Source organism: Papilio machaon, chromosome 4 (genome assembly GCF_912999745.1).
Source record: "Papilio machaon chromosome 4, ilPapMach1.1, whole genome shotgun sequence".
NCBI classification, from domain to species: Eukaryota; Metazoa; Arthropoda; class Insecta; order Lepidoptera; family Papilionidae; genus Papilio; species Papilio machaon.
In genome coordinates, this window is record NC_059989.1 from 7,633,877 (window position 1) to 7,654,807 (window position 20,931).

The 20,931-nt window shown below is 30.6% G+C and overlaps 2 protein-coding genes across 2 annotated transcripts in view; both read right to left on the reverse strand.

Annotated features, from left to right (window-relative positions):
- Positions 1-1,881, reverse strand: LOC106720181 (the record flags this gene model as incomplete). Its single annotated transcript, XM_014514766.2, has 1 exon — positions 1-1,881. A coding segment is annotated over one exon (1,833 nt), but the record flags the coding sequence as incomplete, so codon positions are not given.
- A 6,717-nt stretch (positions 1,882-8,598) lies between these two features.
- The window catches only part of LOC106720206 (insulin-like growth factor-binding protein complex acid labile subunit), a 62,129-nt gene continuing 49,796 nt past the window's right edge, over positions 8,599-20,931 (reverse strand). The window contains exons 2-11 of the mRNA XM_014514794.2: positions 14,013-14,113; positions 13,501-13,684; positions 12,855-13,023; positions 12,567-12,676; positions 11,667-11,779; positions 11,117-11,253; positions 10,742-10,894; positions 10,384-10,564; positions 9,684-9,823; positions 8,599-9,364 (exon numbers count right to left, since the gene is read on the reverse strand). Coding sequence (XP_014370280.2) covers positions 9,099-9,364; positions 9,684-9,823; positions 10,384-10,564; positions 10,742-10,894; positions 11,117-11,253; positions 11,667-11,779; positions 12,567-12,676; positions 12,855-13,023; positions 13,501-13,674 — 1,443 coding nt within the window. The 5' untranslated portion in view covers positions 13,675-13,684; positions 14,013-14,113 and the 3' untranslated portion in view covers positions 8,599-9,098. The remainder of the gene's footprint in view (positions 9,365-9,683; positions 9,824-10,383; positions 10,565-10,741; positions 10,895-11,116; positions 11,254-11,666; positions 11,780-12,566; positions 12,677-12,854; positions 13,024-13,500; positions 13,685-14,012; positions 14,114-20,931) is intronic.

Sequence of the window (20,931 nt, forward strand, 5' to 3'; positions counted from 1 at the left end):
CCTGCCAAAATGTGTGTCGATAAATAAAAATGAAAATATTCAGAGCGATCAAATCTTTTTAACAATGTCATATGTCGGCTCTTTAGAATCAAGTGAAAAATACGGTTTAGGATCAGCGTCATAAATCCAAGAAATTGACGACGTGCAGGAATCAGGGGAATGTACGGTAGACTGTTCTTCCAAATAATGCTTTAACCGCCATTGTGCTAGTTGATCCTCACTCGGTTGTATCGCCGAAATGTAACTGGGGTTACTGCTGTTGGTGCTTCTCGTCGAATTCATTCTTGTAAATTTCATGGGTAAATTATTCAAATCAGGGGACATTATAAATATATTCCTATTACCTCTCTTTGAAAAATGAGTTTCTTTCATTTGATTGCTTCTCAAAGGCACTTTAGGTGGAAGCACCAACGCATCAACTTGCTTATGTTTCACAAAGAGAACTCTTTTGCTTCCTTTCAGTAGTCCAGGATTTTTACGAATAAGTCCGTAAACTACAAGTGCACCGAATGACAGACAAACGATAGCTGTTATCATACACAACAAGAATATAGATTTTCTTCGATACGGTTGCTCAGATTTTGAAAAATCATAAACTACACATTCATCAGTCAGTACTGTTCTGTTATAAAACCGGCAAAATATGTAATTATTGTTATTATTTACGTTAAAAATTCTCAGCACTTGCGGTAAACTGGAAACGCAGTATATTTCTCGCGGACAGTTTGCCCTATACCACAGTAAGCCATAGTTAGAAGGTCCGTGTGAAGATATTTCAATAACTGAATTTGGTTGAATTCTCGAATAAAATACAGGTTTAAGCCATTTGTTGTCTGTCGAAAATAGATCGCATAAGCTATTTGAACCCGTCGGGATTAATTTGTAATTCTGAGCTCTGAATCCTGAACAACGATATTCATTAGAGGTCGAAATTAAAGGTGTTATTTCGTTGTCCACATCGCTGTCATAATCGCATGATACTTCATTCTCAATATTTAACGTCTGATAGCTCCTATTAAAGTTTTTATTATCGTTTATATCTGGAATGATAACTTGTGTTTGTGAATCATTGGATGAACAATAATTTTCAAATTCGGAAAATGTTAATCCTTGAACTTCCTTGGGATAGTAACATGATGGTTCTACAATCAACAGATCGTGCTCGTGCAATTTCCGTAACTCATTTATCGTACATTCACATCTCCAGGGATTGTCTTGTAAATTAATCCTTGGTTTATGTTTTAGAGTTAGCATTTGACTAAATAAACCATCAGCTACGGTATGGATAAAATTATTGTTAAGAAACAAAATTTCTATGTTTATCAAATGATCAAATGTGCCGTTAGCAATTACAGAGATTTTACATGAATTTAAATATAGTATTTTACAATTTTGTAATCGCGAAAAGCTGTTCTTGTTCAGTATATCTGTAAATATATTTTTAGAAAAATCTACAGTAGCCAGTTTCTCAGGATTAGCTGTACCGGTTACGTTTATGGGATCCCATACATTAGTGGCTTTGATATCTAAAGTTATTAAAGTATCGTCGATTGTTTTTAATGCACCGGAGTGAATAGTTAATAGTGTGGTATTTTTAATTAATAGCTCTTGAATATTTGACAGACCTATAAAAGTTTCTGGAAACCAATTGGTTAATGTTACATCTTCGAGAGACAGAGTCCTAACATTGGTAGCGAAAGTACTGATAAATGCGTTGGGCGGTATATGTTTGAGGTTTCCTCCGATAATAGTTAATGATCGTATATTAGATCGCAAACTAGATAACCAATTCAATGGTAACGTACAATTAACAAACATAGGATTTTTGAGCATCAAAAACATTCTTTCGCAGTTCGATTCCGTATCCTGTAAGAAACCAAGATTACTTCAATTTATTTTTATTTTTTCAATAACATTAGTGTCTTTAATAAATTACTTACTATTGCAGTATTAATAATGTCTTCTTCGTAACTGTTGTAATAAGGTGCATTATAGCACACCACTCTGCAACTGTCTGCTTTACAGCGGTTATTATTTGACGGAGGCCTTTTTATTACACCACGAAACGCCATAAGGACTATCAGAATAAAACTGACCACTGTGATAAAACCGAATGTAATTTGAACAACTAGTCGCAACCAGCCACGACTGCATGATGTATTCCTAAAATAAGATATATTTTTATAAGTAATGAAGTCAGTTAATAAAAATTTTTTTCATAATAACATTCTGAATTAAGGTTGGTATATTAGTCTTCATATTAGTCTGGCAACGTCAGAAAAGAAGAAAAAATAATAAAAAGTTAAAAAATAAAAGTATATCTATCTATATATATAAAAGAAAGTCGTGTTAGTTACACTATTTATAACTCAAGAACGGCTGAATCGATTCGACTGAAAATTGGTGGGCAGGTAGCTTAGAACCAGGAAACGGACATAGGATAATTTTTACCCCGTTTTCTATTTTTTTTATTCCGCGCGGACGGAGTCGCGGGTAAAAACTAGTTTATCATATTTAAGTCAATTTACTTTCATTTATCATATCATAATGTAAAATGTAAATTGTATGAAAAAGAACCGATTACCTAGATGGTCATTTTCTTGCCAAAACAAAGGACTCAATAAATTATGGTGCTTGAGAGAATTTATAATACTCGTAAAATTACTTACCTTACAAAAGATGACAAAGTTGAGTTTCGTTTTTCGTTGAAATCTCTCCGAACGATTTGCATAATAAAAACCTATTTCCAGTATTGTGTTTTTTCGGATTTAGTTAGCAAGTATCGTACAACTGTTGAGTCTGGCGCTTAATAAAGCTCTTGACAGTGAAAATGAACTGATATGGCCAATCGTCCTTTCCACTAATCGGTATCACTGATAAATTGTGACAATAAAGTTATATCGAAAGTGTAATGGATGACAGATTAGCTAAAAAAGGTTAATATTGCGTTACAGCGCATGAGATTTACCAACTGCGGTAACACTGGTATTGATACGTATTATTGTCTCTGTTTTGTCAAAGAGAACGAAAGGGGTGACAATATGCATTAATACAAGTGCCACAGCAGTGAAACTCTACGGTTATACATATATAGGTACATACATAAGTACAAAATATTAACTGTCTGGTTCTGATCTATTACAAATGCACTAGCAATTCGTATTAACTTCGACATCTGTTTTATTTGTTTATTCATAACTAGCTTTTACCCGCGACTCCGTCCGCGCGGAATTAAAAATAGAAAACAGGGTAAAAATTATCCTATGTCCATTTCCTGGTTCTAAGCTACCTGCCCACCAATTTTCAGTCAAATCGATTCTGCAGTTATAAATAGTGAAACTAACACGACTTTCTTTTATATATATATATATATATATATATATATATATATATATATATATATATATATAGATTTGATTTAACATTTCCTGTAAATTTAATGAAAAATCAATTATCTTTATCTCATAAATTAGTATGTGCTGTTTTTGCAAATATGGACTTTCGATACTTTCCTAAATTACGAGGATATGTTTATCGGTAATCTAAATGCATTTATGAGAAAATTGTGGCTATTTTGTACACTTATGTACAACTAGCGGTCACCCGCGACTTCGCCAGCACAGAAATTTTTATTTCTGTGCTGGCGAAGTCCCACAATATTCCCAATATTCCGGCATATGCATGATACTTTCCCATGAAAGTCTGGAACAAACAAACAGAAAGACAAAAACACTTATTTTTTTTGGTTGTAATTAACGTAACAAAATTTTCTTTTCGATGAACATACAGACATTACAATCGTAGCATGCTTTTACAAGAAGACATCGCAGATATATTGGATTTTAAGTGATATTTGCTATTTCTACATCACTTGGTAGTTAAAATTATAATAAGGATAATAATTTAATCATAATAAAAAATAGTTTCATGAAATATCACCGGTTAAAATTATTTCCAATATTAGCCAAAACCAATAGTAACGAAATGAAAATGTATTTCCACGATAATTTAGGCAAATTGTAAATTTTGCCATCATGGCCTCCAAAATGTTATTAAAGCCGCGGCGCGAGTAGTACCTGCACAAATATATTGGATGGAAATTCGAACGAAATTAAAACCACGGTATTTTGCACGCGCGTTATTAAAGGGCGTTATTGTGGATATTTGTTTTGTCGAGTATTTCGACTACCAATATAATAATTGCAGTGATAAATCCAATAATAGCTTCATATGTCCCAAGAAAGACAAGTGTCCCTGAGAATATGTAAATTTTCATTATAATTCTGCTTTCCTTCTGAAAAATTAAGTAGAGAATGTCAATTATAATATTTATATTTTAATTTTAGTTCTCAATTTTTTAAATCAGTTACCAATTTAGTCAAAAAATGTAAATAGAAGTTTTAACGTGAGTTTTCACTGCTCAAAAATTCATAACATTATACTAAAATTACTCTCATTCTCTCTAAAAAAAATTGAGAACCAATAAATTTTTATTTTAATATATCATCAGGGAAGTTCTAAGGTTAAATAAAAACATACTCGTATATCACCAGCTTATTAACTATTCAGTTGCGGCTTTTATCGATGACAACCGAAAATCTAAATGCAAATTTGTGGAGTTTCACCACCGAATTAAATTACTCCACAGAGCAAGAGTAATTGGTGTGTTGAAATTCAAAGTTCAAGTTTCGTATCAGTCATTGACACAAAATTCCTATATGTTGCGTCATATGTATCAATTTACGGAGTTAACTTCGCATAATATTCATTTGTCTTTCTAACGTAAGTACAAAATGCTAACATTATCAAATCAAACCCAAAAAAAATGGCTCACGTAAGGAGTTTAATAAGCATAATTGTTAGAGATGTGGTCTACCGATACAGCCGTGGATTCAATTCCTGATATTCGAGTTATGTCCTCAAAGATATGCTGGAACAAGCTTGGAGCTCTAAGCACTGATGAATTAATTTAGTGTTTAAATTACTCTTGATCTTACAAATACCATACCAATCCTGTTGACTGCCACAAATAAAAACAGTTTATTCCTAGTTATCGCAAGAATACTTTCAAAAAATAAAAGTAGCGAAGCAAACTTAAGTCTCTTAAACCATAAAGAAATCTTTTTATCTTGTAAAACTTTACTTTTTTATATCAGGAGCAGTAAGACATTTTTATGTTATCAACTGAACAATCTTGTTACTTTTATAGGGTGTTAAAAGTTGTGAATGGAATTATTTCTAACCATAAAAGAAAGTTTATGAGACAAGTTAAGTATTGCAGTAAGAAGTCGAGTAGAGTACTTTTTATTGCGTTAATCGAATTTTATCGCTCACGGGATTATTGTAACTAACTCACATGATAAATTACTCAGATTCTTATAACATTTTGTAAAACTTACTACATTTTTATAAATTACTCGCTCGCTGAAACCAGCAAGCTTTGATATGCGGTGTAAAGTAAGAAATACATAACCTCAAAATTATGTCAAATAGCTGTTACCCGCGACTCCGTCCGCAATCAATAAGTAGCCTATATATTCTTCCATATTATATTCTACATCTGTGCCAAATTACTTAAGAATCTGTTTAGGCGTTCCGGAGAAACATTAAAACAAACATCCATCCATCTAATCATTCGCATTTATAATATTAGTAGGAAGTAAGATTTATCACAATATAGCATTATAAAAAAAGTGTTTTTTGGGCACAAACATCCTCAGAACATCCTACGTTGTTTCATTACGATGTGATCAGCGGGTTTGTTCTCTACATTACATACTTATTTATATAGATAAGGATTTATTAGGGATTTTGTGATAAAGATTCATTGTTTTTAAAGCATACATTCAGACTTTTCTAAGTCTCGATATTCCTATTGTCAATTCTATAGGAAAACAAACGAAATTAAATAAATAAATTTTTAGCATAGCCCGATGTCAAAATGTCGCAATTTAAATATGAAAATGAAGTAAAGATCTAGTTATTTACTTAAAAATTATTTCATTGCTTCTATTTATAGTAAATTTTAAAACTTTCAGATGTATCAAGTTTCTCGTTTTCAATTTTAATTCTCACAGTTTATTCGTCAGATTGAGATTGCTTAACTTTTGCGTAATTTGATTTACTAAACAGGGTTTCCCGGGCCCATGCTTTTGAAATAGAGCAATTAAACCTGATTAATTAATTTTATCCGGTCAACTCAACCCGAACTACGATAAAGGAAGCTCTGTAGTATTTATATTATTCATTTACATTCCCCAAAATGTTTTCAACTTTATTTAGAGTGAGGATATTCTATGCTTGTATTAGTATTAAACTTTAATCTTGAGAACATATCGTATTGTATCTCATACATTCTTATAGATACGAATATGTTAATTGTGTGTATAAATTTTACACACGGACGGAGTGACCGGCTACAGCTAGAGCTACTATATAGTTACTGTATAGTTGATAATTTAAAAAAACTCAATGCATTATTCATTTTCATTTTTATTTTAAATCAAAATTGAAAACAATCTTTACAGGAAAAATGTATCGTTAGTATCGGAACTACATAATTATAATAAATGTGACTCTAAACTGATTAACTTTATGAATACTTGAAGAAATATATAGAATCCAGGATAATCAGAAAAACCAGTGTATTTACATGTGTTAGAGTCATATTTTTATATATATTTCAATTTCATACACGAAATTGAATCTTATACAAGACTAATGTAATTCCATACACACATTTTATAATATAATAGATCGATTAACTTCTTTAACAGCATATATATTATAAATATATATATTTAGTCGACAACATCAAATACATATATTCAATTACAACACACTACTCTAAATTGATATGCAAATTTTGAAAAGTAGAGCAAATAAACAGCTCTAAATCGTTAACAATATTTTTCTCACGATATCGATATGTTTGAAATTGGTTCCTCGGATCACTTGATTGTCTCGCCTTCCTTCCTATTGTAGATAAAAAGAAATCGCTTTTAATTACCATTGCCATACAATAGCAGACGTTGTCTAATTTTTTTTATAATTATTCCAGATGACAAAGGGACGAACAGCCACCCGTAATAAGAGAAGATTGTAGATGCGGTATCTACCTTAATGGATTACAGAGAGATACAGTTAGTTGAAATTGTAGAATCATTGCTTTTCCATTTTCACTGCCTATCTTGCATCAGATCTTAGGCTTCAAATGTTTTAAATTTACGTGGTACAACAATTATAACATCGATAAAGACAAAGTAGTAAATAGCTTAATAGTAAAATTCATCTTAACTAATCAGGTTATCTCGACTCTGATATCCTACAAAAAAAAAATTATGAATTTAAAATGCAACAACATTCAACTATTTTTAAATACCATTAGTAGATTTGTTTAATCAGCTCAAAGCAAAATAGAAGTAATTAGTAAAATTCATTATAACTAATCGATTATTTTAAAAATAACGTTCGTAGAATTGTTTACTTATTATACACTACATCGAAATATATTTATAAATGTGTTCAACGTGTGAAAATGAATATAACCCACAAAGGGATATTCAATCTCGCGTCTTTCACACGATACACATTTATTTTTTCAATATTACACGATTATGTAATACATAATACTGATATATTAAACATCGTAAATTGAAACCTGAAATATTAGCGAAGACATCGACATATACGCTAAACGTGTATATATATATTGAAATCTCAAATATTAGCGAAGATCGACATATATGCTAAACGTGTATGTATATATTTTAACAACAATATACTTATAATATACGACTTACATCAGACTAAAGGGATATGTTTTATGTTTCAATTTATCACGTGAATAAGTTCTGTTTCACATACATTTCAGTATACACTTAATACAGCCTTAAGAAAATTAATAGCAATGAATGTAGAGAAATATCTTCACATGAACAGAAAAATAGCTTACGATTATTTTAAAAATATACTCATGCTAAAACATCGGCAAATTATGTTTAAAGTCACATTTATTATTATTCTATAATTATTAATATAATACTATTTCTCTAAAGAAATTAAAATTGTATTCATGAGCAACTTGAAAAAGAACAACAAAAAATTTAATTTAATAAAAGCTGGAGATTAAAATACGAAATGATAACGTAAATAAAATTAGACTCGACAGAGGTTTTGAGATTTACCGCAATCGAGTATTGAACACTCTAATTGTAATAACAACATATTTTATTCAATAATGTACTCTAACACTTATTTGACTATACTTGTAAACTACACAAAATCGAACATTCAGAGGCTCCATATTAAAATGACTTTTTGCATAATAAAGCTAAATTATAACATTCTAAAAAGAGGTAGCATTACGAAGGGAAACTCTATAAGTATGACACATATTATAATGTTTTCTTTAGAACTTTTAAATACATGAATATAAATAGTCATCGAACCCCAAGTGCTTAGAAGTCTAGAATTATAAATAATGTCAATATTGTAATAGTCAACATGGTAAACGCGCAAAAGCTTTAGTACATGTAGATACAAATACGTTACAAAGGTAAGGAGTAAATGATAAAAAAATATTACGAGTTTGTTTTAGATTATTTAAGGTATAATATTTAAATAAGAAACAATTGTGCTTAAGTTGTTAAGATTTTAGATATTAGCAGCGTTAATACTTTCATTTCCAATTAATCAGTAAAGAGTTTTTATTGCCTTTTAACTCTTAAATGTAGTTGTTTTATTAGATTCGGTCTGCGCTCTTAGGTGCATAACTACAATAAGGCATACCTGTTGTAAACGATTTATATTTAGTGTATAACACTAACTTACACGGCTCTTTAAGAAAACATCCGTTATAACTTTCTCTTATCACAATTTACTCGCTCCCAAATATTACTAATTTTGATCTACTCAGCCCAAAATTGATATGTATCGTAGTTTATTGCACAAATTCATCACGTTATAAAGTTTTTTCAACTAATACATAAAAGCGAATACGTATCATTTAGCTATCCGGCCACAGCTAGCATAATGTACGTTTCGCGTTAAATTAAAAGGGTTAATTTAAATCACTTTGGTATTTAACAGTTTTAAATCTAGAGCCATCTAGCGGCGATGATGAGTAACGCGTTTGTCGCTATTATTGGTTTAGTTTTGGTTGCGCCTGAGGGTCGGCCGTACGGTGGTTTCCTTTTACAGCTCATCTTCTCTAGGGGCATTTTGGCGACGCTATATTCTCGGTGCTCATTGACCATGGTGCAGACGGTCCGCTTCTTCTGCATCATCTCGTCGTCTCTGTCTCTGAGACCAGAGAGCCACGCTTCATACCACGCCAACTCGCAGTCGCAAATTAATGGGTTATCTAAAATACACGGAAATTTTTAACTCAACAGAAACAGCTTCATTTTTGACTAAGACTAGGCGTAAGTACTATCAACCCAGTTACCGCTACAAAAGTGAGGTGAAAAAGTAGCGAGAGCTTGAAATCCAAGACTGGCTCGAAATCACCCCGGGATGAAGGAGATTCTTGGGTTATCCCCTAATGGGTTGTGGGATTAAGTGCATATTATTTAGAATTAAATTAAATATTCATTTGTTTAATATTAGGTAGATGTAAAACTAGTCGTATAGTACATTTACTGTTCCATTAGCTTTGTTAAATATAATTAATCTGTAATTACCCATAATATCAACAACTCGTAGAGTATCCAATATCGGTTCCATTATCTCTTCGGGAATATGTTGGAGTTTGTTGTTCTGTAGATTGAGTGTCTCCAGAGAGTTGAGATTATCGAAGCCCATTGTGGGCAACTGATGAATCCTATTCACAAATAAAATTATATCACATATTATATAGTACGTATTACATATACTATTTAATTTAGATATTACGATTAATCAGGCAAATAAATTAAAAGACACGTCCAAAAACAAGTCCAATTAGGGTAAATTTTTAATTAACGTTAACCCTTCGCCCGTCTGCTTCATGGATCGTAAAATTGTAACGAAATTCAATTTAAAAACAATAACACGACTTTGAACACAATTTAATTTTGACTAAAGTTATATTGTAATTCTGAATAGAGTTTAAGCCGAGTAACTTGACGCTTAATAAGAATGTTATTTAATAATCTTAATGATGCTGATGAAATATAAATTGAACTTATAAAATTTAATACAAAATATGATTATTATTACCACTTTATAAAACTGATTTGAACATCTGTTAATTTTTTAACATAATACAAGTAAATATGTCATTAAACAAGTCTTTCTCACTTAAAACAATTTATAATAATATATTTCCTAACTGAATCAAAGGACCAGTATTTGAAAAACGAGTAAGAGATGCAACATCAAACACAATGTAAAGTTACTCACATGTTCTTTTGTAAATTCAGGAATGTTATAGAGTCACCGTATCCAGTAAACGCGTCTTCACTTATATACGTGATGTTATTTGATCGCAAGTCCAAATGCCGTAGTCGATGTAATGGACGTAGAGCTTCCGAGGGAATGTCATGAAGACGATTATCACCAAGACGAAGATATTGTAGATTTTCTGTAAAAAGAGATAAATTGATAAAACTTACAATTAATTAAATAACATTATTGTTGAAATATTTATCATGTAATGATGACTTTTCACTACCGGAACAATTGCACGAAACTTATTGAGAACTTATAGTTATATCTAAGAGAGAGGGAGGTGTTACGGCAGTAGAGTTATGATTTTTACCTTCAAGACCAGCGAATGCTTTTTCATCGATCCTTTGTATTTGATTCCCTTCCAATTCCAAAGAGTTTAGAAATGTTAAATGAGAGAAAACCTGTGCTGGTACTTCTCTTAGTTGGTTATGAGCCAATCCTAGAGAATCTAAGTTTCGTAAGCCTGAGAACAATGTTTATACAGTTACATTAAAAAATTACATTAAATTATTTTTTAGTTAAAGATTCACAAACTTAATTAGGTATTAAAAGTGACAAAAAGGACAAGAAGAAGAATCATCATGTTATGTTGTGTTATGACTAGAGAAAATAAGAATACAAGAAAATAAGAATAAAAGAAACATAACAGCTCTATTCTTATAAAGTTAATTAGAAAAATACGCACCTGCAAAATCACCCTCCGAGATTGAAGTAATCCTGTTTTCCTGCATCTCTAACTTTTTCAAATTTTCCAATAAAGCTAATGCTTTTTGTGGTACAGCTGTCAATTCATTACCGCCAATGTTTAATCTTTTGAGCTTTCTGTACAAATGAAATTTGTAAGATATATTTTAATATTAGTTACATTAGAGGTTTACAATCATTTAGCAATTATCAGTGATAAATAAATTTAAAAATATCCCGTAGGCTAATTCTAAACCCTTCCTAATCAAGGAGATGTCCTTTAATATTTTAAAAGAGAATCCTTTTAATGTGCGTTCCCTTCTTTATAGATAGGCAACGTATCTGCAACATACTAACTTCTTGCAGATATTCGATATCGGCACGTGTCACTTCGCTATTTCAGCGATATCAGGTGGCCTTTTCCTCATTTTCCATCTTTTAATGTAAAAAAGTGTCAAAAATAACAAAGGAGAAGGTAATTGAACTGTAAGGTGACTGACTGTATCGAGTGCAATTCAATTTGCCACAACGTAGTCGTTTAAAGTACTTACTTTTCCAGGCCTTTAAAAGCTTCAGCATCTACAACTGATATTCTGTTTTCATATAGAGTTAATATCTCTAATGTATCAAGACCAATAAAAGCTCTGTTATGTACCGCAGTTACCTAGACAAATAAACATATTTAATTTTAAAAGAATTATAATATTAGATATTACAATTACTTGAAATAATTAAAATGAATGGTAAGCAAATTTAGATTAGCCTATATAGTAAATAAAAGACTTAGTATAACATCTCCAGCTCCATCATATCTTTTATAGTCTTTTTATACAAAACTGATGTATAATAAAAAGGACTTGAAACTTCTATCTTATCTTTGTATTATTACCATAAGAGAAACACCACACGAAAGTTGTAAGTAGGTCACAGACAGTTGGTCGAGATATACATAATTACATATTCAAATTCTTTCAAATAACTTCGTGACTGGGTAACATAAGTCACATAGAAAATTGTTCTGATTTTTACTGAACTTAGTTATGCACTTAAATTGCAAAGTCTGGCCACAATAGAGGTATATGGCCAAAAGAAATAAGTATGTAATTTGTAAGTTTTCGATTTACTATTTTTATGCTAGCTTGTTACTAAACATATTAAAAATATTCAACATCCTACTACTTATGATTTCACGAAATAAGAAAAAGGGATAAAACAAGAGCTTTATAGCGGATAGGTTCTCATAACTTAGTATAAAGTAATCTCCATTTACTACATCACCTAATTTCTAAGAGTTGTTATAGTTAAAATCCTAACGCAACTATAGACAAGCATATCGAAATATATTTCTAAAGAAATTTCATAAATAAAAATGATTTTTGTCAGAACTGTGAGATCTATCTTTAGTCGAGCAAATATTAATTATACCACTGTTAGAGAATTAAAGAAGTTACCTTATTGTGATTCATATTGAGTATCAGTAGATGATTGAGATGTGTAAACGACGATGTTGGTATAGTCGCCAGACTGTTTTGGGAAACGTCGAGTTGCGTCAACTTGTTGCCTGTAATTTGAAACATCAATGTATTCACTGCCTAAAACATAATATACATATATTTTATATGTTCGCAAAATAGTTACTTGAGTTGTATTGTTATTAACATAGCCATAAAATATGGCTATCTTTTTTTTAAATTTAAAATTTTGGACTTTTATTTTTTTACGTGAAATGTGATATTTACCAATGGAGCTGAGCGAGGAGTCCTCAATAACGGCCAAGCTACTGTTGTGTACTGTAAGGTGACGTATATCAAGCCCCAGAAAAATGTATGAAGGAAGCTTCGCTAAATTGTTGTGTCGGAGTTTCAGATAGAATATTATCATCGGCTTTGATCGTAGCGTGTTCATTGCCTGGAAATAAAATAAAGTTAACAATCTTCGCTACATATTCAACGATGTTATATTTACCGTTGGAATATACATATTTATTACATTTTATATGTGACGTATAAATATGTATTTGGTAATCAAAATTAAACTAATACTAATAGCCTAGCTACTCATGTATATTGCATTTAAACACTTGAATATTTAAGTAAAGTATAAGCAACTGAGCAACAAAAAAAAAACAACTATTATTTTTTACTTATTTTTTCATTTATAATACACATTGTTAGCTTTGGGATTAGAACAAAGTCCCACAAAACTATATAAAACCTAGCGTCATGGTTTAGTCGTTTAACAAAGGCCGTCCTTATATCAATTGTGGATTCGAAATCCATGGTGTCGGTTGCTCATTAAACATTACTAACCGAGAGTTTCATCGCTCGTAGTAGATGTACATAAATCATGTTATCATGCATTTCATTATGACATTTAAATTGTTACCTTTTGTATGTGCTGTTGTTCAGTGAACTCGCATAGTATGTCGAGTCCGTTCTTCTTGACGGTGCAGCTGCAGGGCGTGATGGTGTTGGAGGCAGGGCACTGCTGCGTGCCCTGAGACACCACGGACCGAGCGCACAACGCCACGCATAACAACATGAGCCAGCGCACCAACATTGTGGACAATCTGGTGATAAAAAATTATTTATTAGAACACAATTATTATAAAAATCAGCTATTACTTGACCTAATTATTGCAACCCTACAGTAGACTGGCGTGAATAAAAAATATGTTACGTTTTTTTTTTTCACTTTATGAGGGACCCAAAACATTTTCACTTCTTACTCGCTTTTTGCACGTCTTTATCTACTTTAATCATCATAAAGGCTGGAAATACATATATTTAGTTCTTGGATAATCCCATGTTTTCACCTCAATTATAAAAGCTCGGAAGAAATTAATAAACAAAATAAATTGGAGACGTTTTGTTAAAATATAAAACTTTATTACTTACTTTTACAAATTGTAATCTTACGACCTTCTTTCTAGCGAGGTAATGGTAGGTATCTAGTAGTCTAGGATACTAGATCATGTTCAGGCCGTTATCCGATAGTCCTGTTAAAGAAAACCCTCTTTTCAAAAGTGTCAAAGACTAAACAAGAAAAACAGAGATATTTTAATATTAAAGGATATCAAATCTTAATTAAATATATATTCCATTGGGCTTTCATTTGCCTTGTTATATTCATTTAGTTTAGTACTTAATGAATATAAAATATGCTGACAAAAGCTGTAATTGACTTTAAAATTTCGAATAATATATTAAAAAAGTATAACCCACTTGTCAGTCGGGTAAAACATTAAAATAAAAGAACATAGATTAGCCGAGTTTTGGAACTCTCCAGTTTCCTGCAGTGGGAATACAAATGCGTCAAAAAAACAGACTAAGCCGGGTCTGCCTAAAGAGAGCCTCTGGGACCAAGTTAAAAGCTTTAGCCGCTCACTTCGCACGAAATTCCGAAAATAGCGAAGAAAAATACTTTTGAAATATTGATTGGGATAGTCATATTTTTGTACGTCTAAATAGTCAATCTCGCTTTTTATAATATGGTTATATGTTCATTGGTTACAATATATTATATGTAAATAGATATAATGTATTTCTAACAAACAGATAGAACGTGCCAAGAAATGTTAACTCTCCCCACTCTTGATTTTTTTCAAGGTTAACAATTTCATTAGAAAAAACATATAATCCTAAACAAATACCACGCACTCAATTATATGTTTCGAGGTAAATTACGTTATTTAATCTGTAGAACTTATTGGTTTATAAAACAAACCAGGAGCACGAATCGCTTTCCTCTCCGCGGGGAAATTTAAAAGAACTGAATGATTAAATTATTTTTGTGAATCAAGGGCTCAGAAACCCATTGAATGTAAAAACCTGAATTTACTTAAGTGGAAAGTACTTTGAAGTCTTCAAAGGATTTTTATGCTTTTGAACAAAGAAAATTTAACAGTAGATATTCTTGAATACGTTTATTAATCATAATTAGTTATACGTTTTATGTAATATATAAACATATTAAGATTAAGTAAATTAAGATATATAATATATAAAATTAAATCGTTTATTAAATAGCGTATTACATATTTTATAAAGGTATAACAAAACATAACTTTGAATAATATTAATAGCTAAAAACATTCAAATGACCATATTCCTTTCCTCGCTTTATATTATTTATTTTAATTTTATTGTTTAATTTACTTTTGTACGTAAACTAAATTTTCTTTGCTCCAAAACACCGATACAAAAAACTATCTATTTGTAAATATAGACATAGGAATATGTATACAGGTGTTTCGGGTGTTACACGGTTAATAACTTAATATCTTCTATGACGAATCATTAAACTTGTCAAACCCATCAATTCGGAATCAATTAGCGTCATTTCGTTTTGCATCATTTTGCCACACCCGTCTTTGATACACGGATAATTTATTAGCCCATTTCTTACCAGTACTGTTACATTAGCTTTGTTTATCATTCACTTCATAATATTGATAAGCATTAAGTGTGCAAAAACATTTCATCATGCAAATGTTAATGTAAAGAAATAGTGTTAGTGTTATATATGTATGAATACTACAGAAACGAGCCAAATACCTTATCTAAGTAGCAGTGATAACCCACTAAATAAATCTACATAGAATTCGTATCACACTAATAAAAATAGGATTCAAAGTTAGAATCAAGAGAACCTTACCTAAATAAATAACGTAACCTAGCGTTTACTAGTATACCTTTATATTAATTTTTTTGATGATCGGCATGAGTTGTAAATCAATATTTAATGAACAGATTGTTAATCACACATATGACACTATATAGTATTAACGATATTTATGTCATCTTCCACAAAACACAATAAAAAAAACTCAACAGTACACTTAATTGCACTATAATATTGTACTTTTCAATTGTATCTTTATTATATTTGTGTATAATATCGTATATATAGTACGGATAACTTGTGCGCATATCATCGCGCGACTGTCCAGGCCCCTTCGGTTGTTCATCCATTATCATTTGATGGGCCATCTCCGTTCCGATCCGTGTCTCATTGTGCGAACGAGAGAGTCGTAACCTACGTGTTAGTACACGTCACATGTCTGAACGGTCAATGATGAGACACTGAACCGTAAAACACATCCTAGTTATACTGTTATTCTTCTAGAACAGACCTATGAACATAATTAATACCTTCGTTATAGATATAACCGTCTTCATCGCCGAAACACCTTGTGAGACATATAATCCGTCTCTTTATTCTTGAAGAAACAGAGATAATACTATGAATTGTATGGTTATTTTGTGTGTGGAAACCTTCAAACATCAAATACAGAACCTTGTGTTATATTTTTGATCAAATTAATTTTGCTACAAACGAAGTATTCAAAAGTTTATGTTTGGGTTTGGAAAATTCTAGTTGTTACGGGAATTACATTGAATAAATATACGAATAAGTAGGTATATATTTAGCACAAGTATCACGTATTTATAATTAAGTACAATTACAATTATAGTAAAAAAAAATCGTCTCGTTCGAAGTGGAATCGTTGAAAGTGATAAATCAACGAGTACTGGCAAATGAAATCTCCTTGACGCGTCTTAGTCTCTTGATAACTTGAGACAGCAGCGTAATGACCTGAAATTTTGTATTTTCTTTTTTTTTTATTAAGTAAAAGACAATTTTTGCCTGCTTCAATTTAATTACTTACGATCTCACTTGATTTTAAGTAATGCCGAAAGATTGTATGCGCTAGTAAATGTCTATTGTTGTCTGTTGAGTGTTTATTGTTTCAGTGTTTCGAATATTAAAAGTCATGAAAAAAACATTCTTGTATTTTTTCACTAAAATTAATAGCAATTTTGAATAATTTGACACTGGTATGATTTAAAATAGTGATGAAAAGTAAAGTAAATGTAACGGTAGTTGTTATTATCTGAGCGTCGATGATCACCCCAGAGTTTGCCTCCTTTTATTATAGTATAAAACAAATGAATATTGTAACTATTGTATTTGAAAGAGTATGTATTAGGATCCTACGGGATTAATGCATTCGTAACAAGTTTCTTTTACTATTTTTAGCAATGGATATTTCGGTAATGTTTAAAATCAATTTCGTTACCTTTCGGTACAGAATAATGAGGTATTTATTTTACATTTTATAGGGTAAAAGGTCAAACGGAGTGTTATTAGGGCACGCGTGTTATCGTGTCACGTCACAAGTGTTGATTAAGGTCATTGTTGAACCGCTTCCTGTGTTGAAGTGACCTTGTCTTAAAATTAGGGTCTTATTTAACAATGTTCCTGTTATCACGACATTTGTATTAGTTAATTTACATATTACAGTTTAAACTCAAAGTTGAGTATTTAGAATTAATATTATAAATAACAAAAGCTAAAAAAAACTAAAACTATCATAGATACTCTTTTACTCGAAATTTTGTATTTCGATAATCGACTATTGATTAGACGTTAAACTTTTATGAAACACTCCATGTAAGTATAGGTTACATATCGACGAAAACAATATTAAGTAGAGAACTTCCAGACTTTCTGTTAGAATATGGGGCATATTTTCCGGGAAAAGTTCTTTTGTACACTTGTTAAAATTTATAAAACAAATTGCCTTTTCAATTGTAACTCTTTTTCAATTTCTTACTCATTTGTTATATTTAATTGTTTTAAAATTTACCACACAGCTGTGTCAAAGCGTTAAGCTTATTATATATGAAGTTTTCTCCTCGAGTTGCAGGAAATATATTTTTTCCAAAATAATACAATTCTTCGATTCTAAGAGAAATTTTGCTAGGTTCAAAATAAGAAGGTGAATTAAGTATTATTACTTGATTTTTTCCTTTTAATGAGGACCAATTGTAAAAGTGGACGTAATTAACATCCCTTTTTTATATGACGACTTCCTAACAAGTTGAAAGAAAAGAAATATTTTCGGGGATCTAGAAAAGATTTGCGTATTAAAAATTAAATAAATCGTTTAAACTTTCGAGAGTCATTATTATAAATTAACTAGCTTAGAACTTAGCAGAGCGGCTTAACGGATCTTGATGAAATTTGGCACAGATATAGAACATAGTCTGAAGGAACACATAGGTTACTTATTTTTTTAAATTCGCGCAGACGGAGTCGCGGGTGACAGCTAGTTATTTTTTAATTATATAATACTTGTAAAATGACCACTTTTACAATCATTCGTAACCAAAGTGCTTTAACTATTGATTTATTTGTAGTCAATAAAACAAAAAAGCTCTATTAAAATATTTGGTGCCAATTTTTTAATATTTATAACAAGACCTAGTATTAGAAAAATTCGAGTAATAAACTTAATATTCGAGAAGTACTTACAAAAATTAATCATTGGAAATTCTTATTTATTTACAAAGTATTTTCGTCTATAATTGTACTTAAAAGCCCTTCAAGTAAATTATTCATAAGTAGAAATGTCATTAGGAATTTCCATTTTACGCCATCCTGGAATATTCCTGAAATTTACCGTATCCCTTTCATTATCTGTGACAAAAAAGCGATAACAATATATTTTTGATGATTTTGGTCTCAGAAATCAACGATTAGTCATTTCGACTTAACAACGACAACGATTAAACATTCGCATTTATAATTATAAAATTAATATGATTCACGACAGATTTTCAGCAAATTAGTTTCTCGGCAAAGTCAAAGGAGATAGGTGCGGAATTTACACGGTCTTTTGCTCCGATAACTTACCTAAGTTATCGCATTAACTTATTACTGAGCTGGAGATTATAACGCGTCATACATAAATTGCTTAGCTAGATTAATTACACAGTTACGAAATTATTTAAGTCAAAAAGTAAATTAAAGATTTTACAACGAAGAAATAAGAAAACAAAGACACACACATTACACTACAAACATAAATTAATTAAAAAAAAAATTGTTTTTCGAACCAAACATGTTTTCAGTTTCAAATATGATAAGCTTTTCGTCTATTATTTTCGAAATCATAATTTTTCAGCGATTTACTTTTGATGTTGTAATTTTTGTATTTTACAAAACTGTAAATGTATCTTGAAAATGATATTCATTTTTACATCACCTGTGAAAACTTTTACCATTAATATAAAGAATTTTATTTTCTATCATACTTACTCAATTTTTCGGTATTTCGGAATGGTTGTAGATTTATTATGTAAATAGATCCTTCAAACCGCCTTAGCATTACTGAGCGACCTGGAGGCTTAAAGAGATTGAGAACTCACCCAAAAGTTTATCCGTATACTGATAGAGGTAAATGTGATATAATAGTAAGAGGATACACCTACTTGGGAATTTATTATTATGAACGGTACGCATACATGTTTTAGTCTTGGCAGTTTCTTTTGTTCGCATTTGTCCAAACTCTTTTGAAAAGGAATAATTTTATTGAGATTATATATACTATCAAAGATTTATCTTTAGTTTTCAAACATCTCATAATAATTTTCATATAATTGACGATGACGATACGAAGGTGCTTGTCGCAAATATTCGTGCTAGGCCCACTGCTTTTTAAATTATTTGTTTACTGTTACGTTTGTTTTGTACAGAATTAACATTCAAATACCAAAACAATTAAAAAAGACATATTTAACTTACAAATACGAAATAGAAAAACTTCATTTCTTTGAAAAGAATTTAATATTTACAAAGGAATAACACTAAGAGAATATAAACAAAACTTCCACAGTAGCAATGCAATCTTCTTCACAATTTCAACAAAGTAACAAGATGTAAAATTAGAAAACACTTTTACCTCGTGTATAAATTATGAAAACCATTAAAACATTGAAAATAATTTTTATAATAGCAGGATATTAAAAAGAATTATTACATCGCTACGACTACATGAGTTCATAACGGACATACATAATACATACAAGATAGTCTATATAGTCTCGTGCATCCAGAATTTATTGATAGGTGAGCTTACTATTCGATTTATTTTTTAATTACAAAGTCTAAAAATAATGTTACAATTTCATTCTTTCCTGACAATAGTTCATTTCAGTAGTTTAACTCGGTCGAGATTTCCCTAATGAGATGAGGTAACAAAGGAAAAGAAATACGACCTAGTATAATAAAAGAGAGTCATAACATTTGTAATTTACTGAGTATCAATTTAATTTGACAGAAATATGAATACTTAAGATTAAATGTAATGCGTAAAAATACAATTGAGCGCACTGTTAACAAATTTGAAAATTTTCCATAGCTTCATTTTTGTGAAAATCAAGAACACTTAGAGCCAAGCAAGAAGTACGTACTTACCATTCGATGAAAAAGATGGGCTTTGGAGGGCAATTCATATATTAATTAGATTCCGAATCGAAAGAGGGCGACAAAATGTAAAATTTTAATGTTTAATTTTTTTTATCCGTAAAAAAAGGCTAAAAATATTTTTTGTACATTATGCCATAAACATTTAAAAACAAATATTAAAAAAAAAATTGTTATGTTGCCACTAGAAAGCGCAGAACAGGTATAAAGTATAAAACTAAAGTTCATATACAAAAATTTTAACATTAAAAGTGGTTTTTTCGGGGCGAATTAGAGTTGGGCAACAGTTTTTAATTACGGCACGACACTGCCGCTTCACGTAAATCTTTTGTTCTGGCGGATCTTTAGCTGATGATGCATTTACATTGGATACGAAAAAAATGAAGTAGTTTTAATTTTATTGTTTGACTATTTAAAATAAATAAGAGATCTTCAACTACATTTTCTTTTTGTTTTGAGTTATCCAAGCCGTGAGTATTTAGATCATTCTAACAGTAGTTTAGGTGTAACTTTTAATTAAAAAATACATTTGTTGCAATGATA